The following is a 19,490-nucleotide window of genomic DNA, read 5'->3' as shown; positions in this document are numbered from 1 at the left end:
GGAAAGAAACAGAGACAGACAGACAGTCAGACACAGAGACACAGAGATCTTTAGAATGCTGTCTCCAAAGAAGAAAGTATTCTTGCAAGTAAAGAGAAACCACCTCAAAATCAACAGGAAGGGATTGTGAAAAAAATAATTTTACATTCACCCAGTATGTTTAGATATTCTGCATACATAAAAATCATGGAATAGAAGAACAGAGGTATGAAAAAAACCACAACTTACTCCAACTGGGAAAATAAGCTATCAAACAATATAACAGTATAACTCTAAAGTTCTATGTTTTTATAATTCTATTTCTCTGTAAGAAAAACAGTAGAGAGTCAAACAAACTGACAAACAGAAATAGATACTAGATTTTTTAAAAGCACAACACATACACAAAACAAAACCTGGTGAATCTGAGTAAGTTGGTTGGTCAAGTTAATTGTATTGAACCAATGTCAATTTGTTTTGATAATTTACTATAGTCATGTAAGGTGTTGCCATTGGAGGAAGCTAAGTGGTGGGTATAAACGACCTCCTCGTACTATTTTTGCAACTTCTTATGAGTCTATAATTATTCCAAAATAAAAACTTAAAAAGAAAATGAAAGACTGAAGGGAAATATACCAACTATACCAAGATATATATGAGACTAGATATTGAACTATAATTGATATTCCATCTATTCTGGCTTTCCTGAGTTTACACAATTAAAATTTAAAGTAACACTGCATCTTTCTGGGGAAAAAAAAGCATAAACCTAAATTTCAGTCAGAATTACTTTTGAATAAGAAATGTCAATGAAAAGTTATTCAAAATCTATGTCTCAAACCAAGGCTTTTGGATGATAAAATCTCTGCTCTTTTAATTAAACCCCACTAAATCTCTTCCAATTTCCCACCTTCACTCTTGCCAAAACAACCTTAACACACAGCCGGAAACTAAAGCCAACTTAACCAACCAGATACCATTGAGTGTAAATTAAAACATTAAGAAAAGTAGACAAAATTGTTATTGTCTTTTCCCCTAGTCTTATCCTCAAAATAATCTAACAAGGTCACAAACTGTCTTTGCTCTATCCTTGCCCATTCCCTCACTGTCTACATATAATATCATAGATTAAACATTTTCCATTCACATTTCGTTAATTTGAAACTTGAATGCAGTGCAGCCTGATCAATTATCCAAGAGTTCATTATCTAGCTGATGCTAACAAAGCCCATTATTTCTCTTTATTCTTTTTGTGTTACTTGTCTTTTCCTCACTTTCCTGGGTGTTAGCACTTCTGGCAGAAAATAAGAAGCTACACAAAGGGATAAAATTAAAATTGGTTGATTATTTTATGTATCAAAGGATTTCTTAGTTAGAAAATGGCCACGGATCATCATGATGTGAGCCTGTATATTCTAGTTACTCACACCTCAATGGTCAAAGGTAATTCAGAGTAGACTTGATTGCAAAATAAAGCAAATTTTATTACCCGTATTTTCAGAAAATAACTCCATAGTCCATATCACTCATGATTACTCTCCTTTTATTAAATAGGAAAATGAAAGCTATCTTATTACAAGCAAAAACACTTTTTTCCTTTGATGTATGAAATCACTCCTCAACGTTATACTCTACTTGGACTCTTATTCAGCACCTGGAATAGTGCCTGGCCTAGATGACCATTCAGTAAACATTAATGAGTGAACAATAGAAAGAAAGGAAGAATAAAAGAAGGAACAAACAGATTAAGAATTAATAAGTTCTAGAACCAAAAAAAACAGAGAAGGCAATGGCACCCCACTCCAGTACTCTTGCCTGGAAAACCCCAAGGACGGAGGAGCCTGGTAGGCTGCAGTCCACGGGATCGCAGAGTCCGACACGACTGAGAGACTTCACTTTCACTTTTCACTTTTGTGCATTGGAGAAGACAATGGAAACCCACCCTGGAGAATCCCAGGGACGGCGGAGCCTGGTGAGCTGCCGTCTATGGGGTCACACAGAGTCGGACACGACTGAAGCGACTTAGCAGCAGCAGCAGCACCAAAAAAAACTCCACTTTTATAACAGGTCAGCAAACATGTCACCAAAAAACTATGGTAAGGAATATTACTGGTGCTATTCTTACTGTAATAATATATATTTGTGTTCTGTAATGCTTTAACACACTCAAGCAAGTACTTAAGTATTTAAGATGCCCCTCACCCATTTCACCTGCACCCAACTCCATCTCTGACAACCACCAATCTGTTCTCAGCATCTGTGAGCCTGGTTTTTGTTTTGTTTTGTTGTTTGTTATGGTTTTTAGAATTTACATATAAGATCAGGGCTTCAGAGAAGGCAATGGCACCCCACTCCAGTACTCTTGCCTGGAAAATCCCATGAATGGAGGAGCCTGGTGGGCTACAGTCCATGGGGTCGCTAAGAGTGGGACACGACTGAGCGACTTCACTTTCCCTTTTCACTTGCATGCATTGGAGAAGGAAATGGCAACCCACTCCAGTGTTCTTGCCTGGAGAATCCCAGGGACGGGGGAGCCTGGTGGGCTGCCGTCTATGGGGTCGCAGAGTTGGACACGACTAAAGTGACTTAGCAGCAGCAGCAGCAGCAGCAAGATCAGGGCTTCCCTGGTGGCTTAGTGGTCAATAATCTACCTGCAATGCAGGAGACATGGGTTTGATCCCTGGGTCAGGAAGATCCCCTGGAGGAGGAAATGGCTACCCAGTTCAAATATTCTTGCCTGGGAAATCCCATGGGCAGAGGAGCCTGATGGGCTATAGTTCATGGGGTCTCAAAGAGTCAGACATGATTTAGTGACTAAACAACATAAGTAAGATCATATGGTATTTGTCTTTTACTACTTTTAAACAGTGAGTTTTCTTTTGCTTATCTGCTAATATGTTTACTAAATAAGGTGACTAAAACATGACAATCTGGTAAAATGACATGGATACAACTCTTAAACCTGAAATAGTTCGACAGACATATACAAGGTCAGGTGCATTCCACGGTAGAGACAGCGAAGATGACTGAGACCTGACCCCTGCCCCCTGTCACCTAGCTGTGATCTTTTAAGCTACTGGTAAAGAAAAGTATCAGTGGAGGATGAGCTTTATGTAAGTGACCAAATGCAAATGGGAATTGAACATTCTTTGCCAAACTAGTTTAAAGGGAAATAAGATTCAAGGTGATAGGCTTTTTAGGAAAGAACCATGTACCAAGAAGACAGGTACAAGTTGACTCTGGGAAAATAGTGAAGATTTAAATTCCACTAAAATGAGAGAAGAAAATGGAAGACACATAGAAACATCGGTGACAAATGAGAGAAGGGAAGTTACATCTCTGATTAAAAAAATTTTTTAATTCAATCATTGCTCTCATTCCTTTGTACTTGCCAGGTACAGTCATATGACAATCAGGCAAAAGACGTCTTAAAGAGTGTAGTCACAATTCATTACAGAAATTGGGCTCTTACAGTGTGACCCAACGGGTGTGAAAAATTAAGTCTACCACTATATTACAAGTCATTTAATCACTCTGTCCTTCAGTTTACACAGTCATAAAAATGCATTATATGTATCTCATAGGGTGTCAGAAGGATTCAAAGTACACATATAGTATTAGCATAGAGTCTGACTCAGCACAAGTGCTCCACAGTGATTTCTGTTGTATCGCCATGATTGTTATTACTGTTATTATCATTACTGAAATGCATTCCTCAGTCTTACAGAAAAGAATGAATAACTCAGTCATGTGCTAGAGAACAGTCACGTGTGTTTTCTTCTCAATCTATTACAGACTCTTCAGATATTGCTGTGGCTCATCCCTTAGACACTCAAAGGAAGGTTTAACATTTTCAGATTATTTGTTCCCTAAAGTTTGGCAACACCTATGGAATAACACAGGTTAGTGAGAGAGCCCACAGTTCATGGTTCTTGTACTGGATTTCAAAAATAAGATATTCATCTTAGAAACAAGAGAGATGGATGCAATATGATTCCTTGGGGAAAAAACTCATCCCTGCACTTAACATATGTTATGTATCAAGGTCTGTCCACCTGCATTAGGATCAAGATGAGAAGCAATGGAAGCAAAACAGCAAAGAATACTATACTTGAATGCATTAAAAAAAAGTAATCAAAACAAACAACTTCCATAATTACAAACATGTAACAAGTCCTATTATTTTTTCCTGAGAAGTTGGAGGAAAGGAAATTTTTCAAGTACTCATAATTAGATGAATTAATTAGGCTATTTATCATGTGTTCTCATAAAAATAATGCTAAAGCACACTACAAGCAATGAGTAATAATGTGGTCATTAGATTTTCCTTAAGACAGAAAACCAACATAGCATTCTTAAGAGAAGGGATTAATATCGCTTTCTACTGTTCAGGAAACATTTCTAAAGTAGGTAACAATTAATATAAAGTCCCTCTCCCACCACTTTTGGGACTGTTGTATACATTTTAAATATTTTACATCAAATATACAGTTTATTTTTTTCAAAGAACATCAGTCTATCATTCTAAATAAAATAGAGATACTTTCCAAATGCTTCTGAGATATAAATCCAGATTTTTAAAGTTACTTTTAGTAGTTTCAGTGGAGAAGGGGTAAGAAAAAAAAAAAGCAAAAATTAAATAAGACAATTATTACGGAAACAATATAATGTAGTGTATATTTAGAGCACAGATGCTAAATTCAACCTGTACCATGCTGTGCTATGTTGCTGTGTTTAGTCATATCCAGCTCTTTGAGACCCATGGACTATGGCCCGTCAGGCTCCTCTGTCCATGGGATTTCCCAGGCAAGCATACTGCAGTGGGTTGCCAGTTTCTTTTCCAAGGGATCTGCCCCAACCCAGGGACTGAATCTGAGTCTCCTTCATTAGCAGGCAGATTCTTTACCACTGAGCCACCTAGGAAGTGCAAATTCAGACTGCCTGGGTTCAAATCCTAGATCTGCTACTTATTAGTTTTATATGTTTAGGCAAGTTTTCTTAAACTCTCTGTATGTTCATTTCCATACACACTAAACAAGAGTATAAGGTCCCCTACCTCACAGGGTTATTAGAAATATTAAATAAATTCAAGTACTTAGTATTCTATCTGGCTCATAGCACAGATACCGTAAGCCTAGCTGTTTTCACTATATGCTGGACTGCTAAATTGCTGCTAAGTCACTTCAGTCGTGTCCAACTCTGTGCAACCCCAGAGATGGCAGCCCACCAGGCTCCGCCGTCCCTGGGATTCTCCAGGCAAGAACACTGGAGTGGGTTGCCATTTCCTTCTCCAATGCATGCAAGTGAAAAGGGAAAGTGAAGTCACTCAGTCGTGTCCCACTCTTAGCAACCCCATGGACTGCAGCCCACCAGGCTCCTCCGTCCATGGGAGTTTCCAGGCAAGAGTACTGGAGTGGTTCGCCAATGCCTTATGCTGGACACTTTCATTCAAAAAGTTCTATGTTATTATTATATGTTATTAATATATACATTAATGATGTCACAATCAATAAAATAGGCTGGATTACACACAGTAACAATAGCGAATACTCAGTAACTTGAAACAATGTTCATTCCTCACTCATGCACCCTTAATGAGACTTCAAGTGGACTCCCCAAAGAACCATCACACAGTAACAATAGCAAATACTCAGTAACTTGAAACAATGTTCATTCCTCACTCATGCACCCTTACTGAGGCTTCAAATGGACTCCCCAGAGAACCATCCCCTGCATGTGCTCGGATCCCCAGGCTACACATGCTTCCACCATGGCTCTGACTGACAGGGAGGACTAAGCATTGAAGCACTAGCCACTGATTGTTTCACAGGAAGTGACACGCCTTTCTCTGGCTGCTTTAGCCAAAGCTAGTCACATAACCACCCCTGGGAGGGGAAGCTGGACCCTCCTGCGGGCTCAAAAGCAGAGAACAGACACTGCTGAACAGCAGTACTCACCACGGTCCACATTTTGGTACAGTAAACTGCTCAAGGACTGGGGACCTAAGTTTTAACCCAGAAATCAATTTGTTTTTCTCCATTAATAACAATCCTCAACACTTTTTCCCCTACCCACATTTTTACCCAAGGGGAAAATGATAGCATATGGTACAAATTTGCATCGGTAACACTGGCAAACTTCATTCAGCCTTGATTAAGCAGGGAGAGTTGGGAGCAAGGCAATGTCACGGCATTTGTGGCTTAGAAAAGCACTTAACTCACAACTGAGAATCAGTGAAACTGAAAATTTTAAAAAGTGTGGAGAGAAAGCAAAGAGATTAGTGCAAAAGTAGACTTTTCTAAGTTCCAGGGCTTTCACTTACGGTTATTTTAGGAAACAGTCAATAATAATGATTTTACATCCCTTGGGCTATTTAAATTTTTTATCATTTTATTGTACTACTTTTTTTTTGCACAGATATCTATATTGATCATGTCTACAGAGCAATCTTTCCTTTCCCTTAATCTTCCCAAATTTCTTTTACTTAACTAATGTCACTTGGGAGAGACATCTCAAAAATTATACTTGGGAAATGTTGCTATTCTAACATCAAAACCTGGAGAAGGTATTCCTCTTGCCTAGAGTTATCTCTTAAGTCAAGACCTACAGACTTTAGATGCTTTTATCCCACTTAGAGCAACTAGTATTTTAAATCAGTAAAATTCACTACTTACCTAAAAGTTATAAATTGAACTCTCCTCTAACGTAGTTACCTGATCTGTTTTCAGCTATTCTAAGACTTTCAGCTGGACGATTTCAAACTGGAAATTCTTAAACTTCAATTTTCCTAGATAAGAATAATACTTCTCCTTTCTATGCATTGTCCCTTACCTCATTTGGCCATAATGCCAGCAAAAGTACATATAATTCATACTTTTTATAAGTTCTCTAACCACATGGTTTACATAAAGAATATAAGTTTTTCAGATGTGTTTCCTAAAACTGTAAAGAGGTTATTACATTCAGATACATTATCACAAATATTCATTAGCCTCCCACATGTTTCTCTCACAAATTTCACACAATAGAAAGAAATGCCACCTTCACAGAGTCACTGCTTAAGTGGAAATTCTTTTAAGAAAAAAAGAAGAAGGAGAAGAACAAGGAAGGATGCAGGGAAGAAGGTGGGGGGAAGGGGAAAATGAAAAAAAGGAGGAGTTGGAGGGGGAAAAGGAGAACAAGAAGAGAAAAATAACTTCAACTACTGGATTTTTTTCTCAACTAATAGTATGTGGCATGAACAAAAGAAAAAGTAAGCCACCTTCCAGGAGGTCCTAAGAGCGTGGACTTTACCCCACACTTGGTAGAAGACTGGTCACAGCTGATTGAATTTCCATTGTGCACTGACTGTGCATTTGTCAGGCAATCCATCCCTGCTTATGTAATCGCAGCATTCCAGTAGTTCATTCTGTTCTGTCCTGAACCTTCAGCAGCATGACAGACTGAGAAAATTAGATACAGCACAGCACCAAGCTGTTGACCTTCAAAATATAAAATAAAGCCCATCTTTTTAAATTGGTCTTTCTTGATGAGTCTATCTGAGGGAGAGTATTGCTAACAGGCCATTTTTCATGCTCACCATGTACCCTCATAAAATATTTTTTCATTTCTAAAAAATGATAATTTAAAATTTAAATGTATCTGTACTGTGCACAATATTATGAATAAATTCATTTCATTTAGAGTTTGTCAGAAAGGGATACATTTTTTTCATCCCAAGATAAAACTCTCACCTTTCAACTAGAACTAAATACACTGATAAATATGAAGGAAATTTTATTAGAGAAAAGAAAGAGAGGGAGGGAGGCTGAATTTCCAAGACAGCTTAATGTGGCTAATTGTTTGCCAAAGAATCAAAATTCAATAGAGGAATAAATTACTTTCTGGTTATATAAAATCCACATTATATTTTCCTTATTTGTTTTCCTTTGAAAGAATGTCAGACTCAGAAAAGTTGCAAGTAAAAGATAAAGAACTTTTTTCCCTCTGAACCACTTACTGACAGGTCTGAAACCCCAGAATAATTTAACAAATCAACAAATATTAGTTCTTTCATCTTTTTTTTTTAACTGTCTCTTTATCTTCCCTGTTAAACTCATCATCAAATGCTTAGCTATCTACCTCATGTAAATCTATTAAGTAGCTTTTTATTCCATCTTTTAGACTTTTCCATTTTGTTTTTTCCATGAACTTCTGGCATCTAAAGAAAACAACAGATAAGAAACCACACAAAGTTCAACTTGTAAAAACAAGGAGTCCTATTAATGAGGAACAGGTTTCAAAATAAGCAAAATTCCCTTCATTCCTATTTCCCAGATTTCTTCACTTCTTCCTTTAAACAAGAGATGCTCTTAAAGGGGGAGGTGGGGAAAGGAAAGATAATGAGGAAACTTCTTTTCAGGTAACCCAGACACCTCCACGTGCTGTCATCTCGCCTCCCCTTCCTGTCATTGTCCAATATATTCCTGGACTGTTTTTGCCTACCACCAGTTCCCTCTGTATTTCGGGATCCTGGTTTTGGCCTTCACTTCTCCACTGACATCACATTATTAAAAATCACTGAAGATTTCTGCGTCAAGACTGTTATCTTTCAGTCCTCAATAGACTCAAAACTTCTCTAGAGCCCTTGACCACTGTCGACCTTCCCTATTTTTATCTCTTCTCTCCCTCTTACTCCATGGCACCAAAATATTCTGCTCTTCCTTATCCTACTTCTCTGAACAAGCCTCATCCACTCTCACAGGTTTTTCCCCCTCTTCCATTTATCTCCCCAGTTCAGTTTTTAGTATTTTGTTCATTCTCTCTCTCTCTAAATTGCGCTCTCTCTCCCCCCCAACTCAACATTCACCAAGCTTTAGCTCTCAGGTCTTTACAAATGTCAGTCAAACCTATAATCCTATAAGCTCATGCCAAGTCTTCAAATCAGTATCTTTAATTCACAATCAATTCCTCCACCTGGGTACCTGAGTCAAATTCTCAGGTTTATCATAGCTCCTTTACTTCCCTACACCCCACCTGGTGATCGGTGTGTCTAATCTCACCTGGGACAGCAGCTACTCAGTTCCAGCCAAGCGTTGCCATGTGAAAATGCTGACCAAGCGCTGACAGTTAATCTGCTTTTTTTCAAAAGAAGACCCCCCCAGACTGAATCATTAAAGGAAATTTAAATTTTAGATGAAATCCTCCAATGTTTAAATACTGACAACTACTTCAAAAACAGACAAACAAAAAACCCAGCACCTAGGTCACACAAAACCTATCTGCAGACTTACAGACAGGTTGTGACGTACAGCCTAAAAAGCAAATGCAAATGTCTTAGCTTGCTATTCCAAGCCTTCCAAAACCATCCTGAAACCACCTTATGGAGTAACTGTAACTCCACAATAACCACTACAAGCCAACTGATCTCCTATCCATTCTGACCTACAAGCATATTTGGTTCTTTCTCTCCTCTATGCCTACGTCATGTTTGGTTTGGACACAAAAGTTTTTCTTTTGCACACAAAAAGTGTTTTTCTTCCTCTAAATCCTACTTTAAGATTGAGTCCGTATGCTACCATTTCTCTGAAAACTTTCTGGTCCACACTAGCTTCTGGGAATCTCGCTTCCATATTTCAAAAACATCAGTAACGAGGTCTGTGTGCCAGGTACAGTCCTAGGCATTTTATGCTCCCACCCACCTCTATAATCCTAAGAAATTGATCCTATCGTTACTCTTATTTTACCAGTACGGATATTGAAGCCTATCCAAAGGAAGTGGCAGAGCCAGGGTTGAACCCAAACATTTCTTGTTCCAGTGCAGAAAGAAGAGTAGGAAGTTCAAGTTTTGATCATCCACTATGGGACCTGTTTGTGCTAGGAAAAAAAATTTTAATCCTTAATATGACTCACCAGACCATTCACAATATGGCTTTCTCCTTCTGTTTCTTAATTATTACCTGCCAAGTCAGCCTTCTTTCAGTTCCTAGAACTTATTGAGCTACTTCATACCTCACGACCTTTTCATCTGCTGTTCTCTTTGTCTGGAATGTTCCCTCCTCCATCTGAGTCTAATCCCTACACATTGTGATCTCAGTTTAACCATCATTTCTTCAAGACTCCTACCACAATCCTTCCAGAAAAGATTATGGCAAATCCCCTTATTATTTCATAGCATTTACTACAACTCTAAAGAAATAGTTTTGTAATAATTTACTGTATGTCTCCCATCTCTTTCATCATTTTCTTTATACTATACACACAATGAGTGAATAATTGATATCTTTAACACTTATAAGCCCTTTTAAGACTTGGAGACTTAAACAACCTTTATCTCATAGTCAGTCAGAAACTGAGATCCTGCATGTTAAAAAAAAGTACCTACACGATTTCCATTGTAGATATGTTAACCAAGCAGAAATCATTTTCTAATCATCTGCATTTAGACTTTTCTTTGTTAGCTTATGGTCACTGTTAATACATTTAAATTAAATAATCAAAAAAAATAAATCAAACAGTATGTGAGAGTCTGATTATTGAATGTTGTTTAAATATAAACAAACTAAAATAGGACTGCAATGTTTCCAGACAAAGGGATAATTAATGACCCAGACCGCAAAAATTAACCACAATGCATAATGCAAAAGTGAATTGCCTAATTCCTCTGAGAGGGGTAGCTGGATTTCACTTTCAGGAAAGGCAGCAGGATGTCTAATTCATCAGGAGAAAACAACCAAAACATCCTTTCTGTGGTCCCAGGACTACAGAAATTACTAGGGGTTCTAATTGCTTCACCATATAGTCAGTTCTCCACTGAAGTCTAATAGAGACTCTATTCTCCCCAAAGCTAGGTGTCAACAATGTGAATGAACCAACAAACTATGAGGAAAGGTAATTCTTCACATGTTCCTAAAGCACCTACATGGAATTTGTTTTTCAAAGATCTCAGAGATTACAGAGAATACAGAAATCTATTCTACAGGGCTATTCACTACAATGGAAGGTCCCTAATGTATCACCCTCAAAGACTTCGATTCCATGCTCATACTACTGCATGTGTAAACTACTATTGAGTAGTTTATGTCACTGTGAAACCTAATATGCATTACTATTTATGTGTTGGGGCTTTTGGTAGGCCTGTAGATTCAGAGGGGAGTTTGCTTCCACAAAAAATAAACAGATAAGCGTATAATGAGGAAGAATCCATCCAACTTCTGGGAAACCATGGGGCTTCAGCAATCTTGACTACACACCTCTGTCAGCTCCACCGCGAAGAGAACAGCTAGCTGTCGCAGCCCTTCCTCATTTTACTTAAGGATTGGTGGTCAACAGCTCCCTTCCCCAGATCCCAGCTTCAAAAAGTAAGTAAAGCACCTTCATATCAAATTGTGCCTGTATCCACTTGCCACCTCCCAAGACATGCAGAATCAAAAATCATTAAGTCCGTGTATCCTGTTACCTATCACTTTTTAAATTCATATGTCTGTTCTGCCCTAGAATATAGGAGTATAAAGGGGGGCGGGTGAACATTTGCCCTGACCTTGAGTTTACCTTTGCAGAAAAATGTTAACCAACGAAGAATAACTCCAAATAGGATTCAGATTGAAACCATTTTTTGAATGGAGTTTCAGATTGGATGGATGGTCTCCTATGTCTACCTGCCTCTCCAACTCTGCTCTGCCAACCAAACTCCTCAGTAAGATTGAATCACACTGCTAAAACAAATACAGACTCAAAGACTTATCTGTTATTCACTTTGATCTGTTGGGCTGCTATAAAACAGGTACAGCCACGTGATTCCAAGAGTACAAAGATGAAGAATTTGGATACAATATTATCAAATACCGTGACCTACAATGTACTGATACTGGATGCTTGGGGCTAGTGCACTGGGACGACCCAGAGGGATGGTATGGGGAGGGAGGAGGGAGGAGGGTTCAGGATGGGGAACACATGTATACCTGTGGCGGATTCATTTTGATATTTGGCAAAACTAATACAATTATGTAAAGTTTAAAAATAAAATAAAATTTAAAAAAATAAATAAAATACATACAAAGACCCTTTGGCCAAAAACCTCTTTAAAAGTAGACATTTTATGCCTACAATTTTTAAAAATTCAGGCAAGCAACTAGAAATTAAGAAGAGGAAAAACATAGAGGGAAAATCTCCAGATCTTAAAGGTCGATTTGATGGACATTTTGAGTTCCACATTCTCTGTACTCCCTTGAGCCCTCCCCAACTTCAATTAATCCTCTAAAGACCTGTTCTAGAGGTAGTGCCACTGCCACTACCTTAGGTCTGGCCCTCATTGGTTTTGATTTGGAGTGTCCCAGTGATTTCTTGAGTTTTCTGCACAGTTTTATGGGACGGTGGTCACATAAATAATTTCAGTTCCATACTTTTTGACAGATATATGGACACAGAACTTTGAGAACACATTCTCAGGTGAGACAATAATCTCGGTGTTTTGATCTTCTCAGATCTAGAGATTTCCTGCTCTTAAATAATTGTGGAATGAGAGTGCAAAGATAGCTATTCTTACTCTAACATTTATAGGGTCTATTTCTTTTAAGACTTGGTCTTAATCCTTTACTAAATTAATCTTACTAGTTACACATTTATATATGACAAAACTGAAGAACAGAGCGATTAAGCAACTTGCCTATGAACACACAGCCAGTAACTATAAAAGCCAGAACTCAAAAACAAAATTCTGGCCCCAGAGAACAGGCTGTTAACCATCATGACACCTCCCCGTGCCCCTTGCCACATGCATGCCACATGCCTGATTCGCTGATGGGTACATAAGAGAGGATCAATCAAACACTACTGGAAAACTTGAACTGGATGGGGAAACGTGCTAGACTCTAAAGGTAAAACCATGTAAATAGCTCCAAACAATCATGAGGGGACACAGCATGTTGGTGACAGAGAACAGTCTCTGGTCGAGAGGTCATTCTCCCTTCCAGATTCCTACTCCCAACAAGAACACATTTATCAAATGCAAACCTGACCATGTCATTCTCCCATTTCACTGCTGGGGACTTGGAAATGGCAGTGGGAAACCTCACTGCAGTGCTTTGCAGAATTTTTTAGAGAAAACATCTCTCCCTCGGGGCTGCCTGAGGAAAGCAACCACATTCTTAAGGGCTAGGCACATGGCCCAAAGAGCAGCCATAACTCGAGTCCTCCTGTGTGATTCACCCTTAAGAATCTGACAAGTTTGGCATTTATTCGACAAATGTATCTTTTGTTTGTTGTAACACAAAAACAATGTTTATAACTACTTACAATCATAACTCTAAAAGAAAAAGAAAAAAGCACCTTTATTCCTACCATGATTTCTAGCAGCTTCATATACAGGATAGGGCTGTGGACCCGATCCCAGCTACTTGGCGTGATGCATAAATCCTTTCCCAAACCAACCCCTGACTCACCAGTCCCCTTTCCCACCAACACAATTATTCGCAGCCACATCAACAGTCAAATTTCAACCTGTGTTCCACCTCCTGGACTTTAATAACTGAAGCCTTGTGAACTTTGAGAGGATATATCCATTTTTCCAATCTCTACTTAGGTGTGATCTTACTGAAGTCTTTCACCAACTCTCTTCCTCCCCACAGCCTGAGGATACTTAGAAACCCTTAGTTCATCACTCTGCTTGCACCTGTTTCCGTGGTTGCTTACCCTTCCAGACTGTGTGTCTCTCGGGGGCTGGCTCTTGCTCAGCTAAGCAGAGCCTGGCCATACAGGTAAATTTCTGGTCTACAGGAACCAGGGCTCTCACCCTAGGTAACCGAATCCCTCAAGACAAGGCAAGAGAGCTTGACTTATGAAGTTGAAATTAAACACGGATTTAAAAGGTGTGATCACACCTCCAGTCTCACTCTCTTTTCCCAAAAGAACTCCAGGTTCCGATGCAGGGGACGTCGAGCCTGGACGCCCAAAAGAGATGGGGGTGGGCGCAAAGTCACTCACCAACTGGTGGAAGGCGAATGTCTGTTCTCCAGCGTCTTGGTCCAGGGCTTGTACCAGCTGATCTGCTCCGCGGCTTTGCCCCAGAACCTCTCGGGGTCGGTCACCGAGGCCGCGAAGTGGGTCTTGTACTCGCCGCCGCCCGAGGACAGCGCCCTGCAGCCCCGGCCCCCGAGAGCGCCCCGCGGGCCGGGGGCCACGTACGCCCGGCGGGCCGGGCCGGCTCCGCGCGCGGGAGAGGACGCGGGCAGGGACCCGCCGAGGCCCCCCGCGCCGGTGACTTTGCGACACTGCAGCCAAGACGGCTTCATAGCTGCCGGCGGGGTCGCCCCTTCCTCCCCAACTCCTTGCAGGCTCCGCCGCGCGCCGCCCTGAACGCACCACCCGTGGGGCGCTCGCGACTTCCTGGGGCCCCAAGGAGAGCAGGCGGGGGGCGGGAGAAAACCCCGAGGTGTGCCCAGGGCCCTGGGACTTTGGAAGGCACCACCAGAGTCGCCGGGAAAAACCGACCTGGAGCGGCGGGGGGAAGCTGGAGAGGGGGCGCGGAGTCGGGGAGGGGTGTGGGGTCCCCGCGTCCTGGAGAGAAACCCGGCGCGTCCGCAGCCCCGCGACCCCGCCGGGAGGGGCGCCCCCGCCCCGACACTGGAGAGCCCCTAAGGCGAGGACCGCCGGCCCAGGCCCCCCTGTTTTCCAGCAAACAAGTAGTGTGCAGCTGATCGGGGTCGGTCTCCGAGAACCGGCGGGAAGAGCCGCCTCCCCCCGGGGGGGCGGGAGCCGTCGGCCGAGCCGAACTCTGCGGCCCTCGGGCCCCTGAAGTCCCAGGTTTTTTTATTTACTTCTTTTGAAAACAAAGCTCCATCCCTGTCCACTTAGAAAACAAGTGGCTCCGGGGCGAGGGCGGCTCCAGGATTTCCTGACAGCTGAGAGAGGAGGAGTAGAGGGAGGTTGCCCAACCGAATTGGAAAAAGCCTCGTGGGGGTGACTGACAGGCCGCAGGGAAGGTAGCCCCCCACCCCCAACCTTGGGATGGGACCTTCGGCTCAGAGCCCCCACGCGAGCTCGGCAGAAAGCAGGACGACTTGTTGCTTTCTCTCTCTTCCCATTTGCCTCTTCGGAGTTTCTTTGGCCCGTTTTTTGTTGTTTTTTTGATGAGTCAAAAAAAACCCAACAAAACAAAAATTTAAGTCAAAAGGAAGAGCAAAGTCAAGATGAATCAAAAAAGAGGAAGCTGAGGAAACTTTAAAAAGAAAGGCAGGAGGTGTAAGTTACTGTCTGGTGGACTTAACATTCTTTAAACTCCTCACTATTCTGTTTGGTTTGGGGTTTGGGTTTTTTTGGTTTTGTTTTTCTAACTCATTAGTGAAATTCAGAGTCTATCTCGTTTGCCTTGTATTATGCCACATGCTGTTTGGTGTGACAGCATTTGCACTTTTAACTGTAAACATGTGTGTGCCCAAATCCGACATAACAAATGAAGAATGCCCCGACCCTAGGAAGATTGTAAACTTGAGAAGCTGTAAACAGATTTTTTTTGTGTGCAGGAAAAGAATAATGTGAAAATAAAGGTTAAACAGAACAGGGATAAATATAATAAAACAAAGAACATATCTTTAATCACCTCAGCCCTTTCCTTTCATCTAAAAAACAAGACACTAGACTTTTCCTTAACACCTGCAGCCAACTCTTCTAAGGCCTCAGGGCCAGTGATTTCCAAAAGCAAAGGCCCTTCAGTGCAGAGGCAGGAAGCCAGATAACCTCCTGCCTCCTCCTGCCCTCTGCCCAGCTGTGGATGCTGCTCTCTGGTCTACAGAATGCTCTGACCCCAGATCATCCTCTGTGGTGTTACAGTGCTGTCCATCTTAGTCGTCTGATGAACAAATACGTTGGCCCCTGCATTGTGTAAGTTGAGACTGACTCAGGGGGATATAAAGGAAGCAAGGAGATCTCTGCTGGCTCCTACTGTGTGTCAACATTGTGCTGGCACTTTCAGATATGTTTGCTCCTGCATTTCCCAACCAGTACTAAGAAGCAGGTGAGAAAGAATTCATAGGGCCTGAAACTCCATGTTAGGCCTGTTCATGCTGATCATGCTCAGCCACCTTTCCAATGGACTCTGAACTCTGGGTTTAGTGCCTATGAAAACAACAACAGAAGGAGAAGACCCCCTCCAGACAGGGGAACCTTGAAGATCGTATCTAGCTTACTCATCGCCTAAGAGAAACCATACACTAATCACCCCTTCCTCCAGACAGGCCATAAATTTTTCTGTATCTACTGGAGTGTAACCTCGGCTTTATTGATTATTGGCTAACTGTTTGACTGTTTGAGCACATGAGCACATAGCACATGAATGATGGGGTTATTGGGACTGTATTTTCCTTGGCTTATGTAAGTCTCAAGGCATTTGGAGTGGTGGGTTCAGATACGTACACATGGGGTATAAAAGATTTTCACAAATGCTGGTTGGGGTCCTTGGCTAAGAGGAGACTCTGCCTTGGGCCCGCCGGTGTAATAAACTGCACTCCACTATCTGCATTGTCCTTCTGAGTGAGCTTGTTTCCCGGAACGCGTGGCTACAACACAGGAACTGTAATCCCCATGTTGACCACCTTGAGGCAGTGTGGTGGATACCTTGGCACTCCTGTGATTCAAGGTGCACTGACCTATCGTGTTAGTGTTGCCACTTACCCCAGCATACAACGCAAATACATTTTCTCTGTGCCCCAACTTGGAAAAGGTGGGGAATCTGACTCCAAAGTCCACAGTTTTCACACCAGGCTAATGATTCAAAAGAAGAAAGATTTTAGACTTCCAGCAAAATATAACAAGGTGACTACCCACATCCATTCCTCTTCTTCATCTTCCTTTTCTTTCTAAAAAAGAAAGGACAGTGGTGATGGTTGTGGTGGTGACTGTGATGGTGGTGGTAAAAATCTGTAAGAATGAAGAAAACAGGAGAGGACAACAAGCCAAATGAGACAATGGAAAGAAATTAAATTCATGGTGTATGATTTAAGGGGGCAGGAGGGTGGCAGGGGGAAGCTGAAAGGAGAAAATGCATTTCCTTATCAGAAACCTGAAATGTTTCAGCATTAGGAGGCCCTGGCTTCCTCTGAAAGTTCAGGATGAAGTTTAAGGACTGAAAAACAAAAGGGCTGATTAAAAGATTGTGTAAGAAAAGTTAGACTCCCACACTGCTGGATTAAACTGTTTTTTCTGGACCCTGCATTGTGCTGTTTTGGTTTAAGTACTTTTTGAAATAGATTGTGGTTACCAGTTTCATTTCAAGAAAAGGGAAGAGCATAAGTAAAGGTCAGTCCACAGGAGGAGTAGTGGAGATGAGAACTGGAGTGAGCAATAAAACTAGAAACTTGAGCCAAGCTCCCCCGTCCCTGGGATTCTCCAGGCAAGAACACTGGAGTGGGTTGCCATTTCCTTCTCCAATGCATGAAGGTGAAAATCGAAAGTGAAGTCGCTCAGTCGTGTCCGACTCTTATCGACCCCATGGACTACAGCCCACCAGGCTGCTCCGTCCATGGGATTTTCCAGGCAAGAGTACTGGAGTAGGGTGCCGTTGCCTTCTCCGAGGAAGCTAGAAAGTAGTGTGCAGATCTGCCTGAGGTTAGACCATTTCACCTTTAACACCAAACATTATTTGAGGCTGATAATCCTTATCTCACAGGATTGTTATAAAATTTAAATATGTATAAACTGCATAGCACCTAGGCATTAGCAAACCAACACTCAGTCCAAAAAATAAATCCCTCAAATCTCCAACTTCACTAACACCCTTAAAATTTTAGTCAGAAATTTTTGTAAGAAATTATTTTAATTGAAGCATGCGTGTACATTCTGTACTTCTTCAAAAAAAGCAAAATTATATTTTTAACTAATTTGGGGGCAACGTGGTTTTCACGCCCTCTAAAATTCTAGCTTTTTGTAATAAGTACAATATTTCATTGTATGGCAATAAGTGGTATGTTTAATATGCTATTCAAGATGACATATTAAACACCTTGAGCAAAGATTAGTAGATCAAGATTATCTGAAACTTTCATATGATGAAGAGGCATGCAGGGAAAGTGCATAGAGAATCAAAGAAGTGTGAAAGACTGCTTGAGAAAGAATGAGAGAAAGGAAGGAAACTGGAGTTGGAACACTTACTGCCTAAGAAAAAGATGCTGAAAGTTAGGATGACAGAGTAGAATTAGAATTAAAAGAGGAAAAAGATACAGGATCCTACAACTTTTTCCTAGGATTATAACAGCCTCTGATCAGTCATTCTTAGTACAGGCTAAACTTTTAGAGTTGTTATTCAGTCGCTAAGTCTTGTCCGACTCTTTGGAACCCCATGGACTGTAGCATACCAGGCTTCCCTCCCCTCTAGTATCTCTTGGTGTTTGTTCAAACCCATGTCCATTGAGTCTGTGATTCTATATAACCATCTCATTTTCTGCCTCCCCTGTCCCCTTTTGCCTTCACTCTTTCCCAGCATCAGGGTCTCTTCTGATGAGTCAGCTTTGCACATTAGGGGGCCAAAGTATTGGAGCTTCAGCTTCAGCATCAGTCCTTCCAATGAATATTCAGGGTTGATTTCCTTTAGGATTGTCTGGTTTAATCTTGCTGTCCAAGGGACTATCAAGAGTCCTGCTGCACCACAGTTCGAAAGCATCAATTCTTCTGTGCTCAGCCTTCCTTATGGTTCAACTCTCATATTCATATTCATACATGACTATTGGAAAAAATAGCCTTGGCTATCCAGGCCTTTGTTAACAGAGAGAGTAAAAGGAATGAAAAAGTACACAGTTTAAAAATAAGTGTAGACTACCCTGATCATGTATTCTGCTGGCTACAGAATTTTCACATAAATTTGTTTAGAGTTAAATGTCTACCTTTGTGTATTGGAACTAGTAAGATTTTTACTACCGACAAAAGTAAGAATGTCCTCATATATCAAATTTCCTGGATATTATGAAAACTTGGCATGGAAGTATTTGCATAAATTATTTCTGCAGCAGGTAAAGACTGTGCTGAAATTTGAGCCTGCAGAAACACTGCAGATTAATTCTGATTTAGTAAAGAATTTCTGGAAAATATGCTAGTTTTCATAGCTCAGTAAATATTTTTTAAACTTCTGAAGTGAAATAGCTAATAGTAATGTAATTATAGACTCCTGTTTTGAAACTTTCTTCTTTTTTGCTCACACAGTAACTTCAGTAAAGTCAAGGAGGAAAAGGCAGATGAAAGAATTGTTTTAAAACAAATAATATTTCGGTGGATGGGAAGAGCTCTACAACTTCAGTTCATCCTAGCAACCAAATATAAGGTATGGGATTCATCAACCAGCTTAATTTTTATTTTTTAAAGACATTCCTTATCAGTTGCATGAGTGCTAAGTTGCTTCAGTCATGTCCAACTCTTTGAGACCCCATGGACTGTAGCTTGCCAGACTCTCCTGTCCATGGGGATTCTTCCTTCAGGCAAGAAAACCCAAGTGGGTTGCCTTGTCCTCCTCCAAGGGATCTTTCCGACCCAAACCACCATCTCTTACGTTT

General features: G+C 40.9%; 1 protein-coding gene and 1 long non-coding RNA gene across 4 annotated transcripts in view; one reads left to right on the top strand and one right to left on the bottom strand.

The window, feature by feature from the left end:
* Positions 1-14,363, bottom strand: part of ACSS3 (acyl-CoA synthetase short chain family member 3) — a 194,733-nt gene extending 180,370 nt beyond the window's left edge. Inside the window, exon 1 of one of the 3 annotated variants that reach the window (XM_061415644.1) lies at positions 13,939-14,363. In XM_061415644.1, coding sequence (XP_061271628.1) covers positions 13,939-14,246 — 308 coding nt within the window. In that variant the 5' untranslated portion in view covers positions 14,247-14,363. Of the gene's footprint in view, positions 1-7,240; positions 7,393-13,938 lie in introns of those variants that run through there. The other 2 variants (XM_061415642.1, XM_061415645.1) reach the window with 2 other exon arrangements.
* A 262-nt stretch (positions 14,364-14,625) lies between these two features.
* LOC133247169 (uncharacterized) overlaps positions 14,626-19,490 on the top strand; it is a 41,535-nt gene continuing 36,670 nt past the window's right edge. The window contains exons 1-2 of the long non-coding RNA XR_009736288.1: positions 14,626-15,195; positions 19,144-19,261. This is a non-coding gene — a long non-coding RNA (uncharacterized LOC133247169). The remainder of the gene's footprint in view (positions 15,196-19,143; positions 19,262-19,490) is intronic.

The sequence above is a fragment of the Bos javanicus genome, chromosome 5 (assembly GCF_032452875.1).
Source record: "Bos javanicus breed banteng chromosome 5, ARS-OSU_banteng_1.0, whole genome shotgun sequence".
In the NCBI taxonomy this organism is placed as follows: domain Eukaryota; kingdom Metazoa; phylum Chordata; class Mammalia; order Artiodactyla; family Bovidae; genus Bos; species Bos javanicus.
Note: the sequence above shows the minus strand (reverse complement) of the source record. Positions and strands in the feature narration are given on the sequence as shown.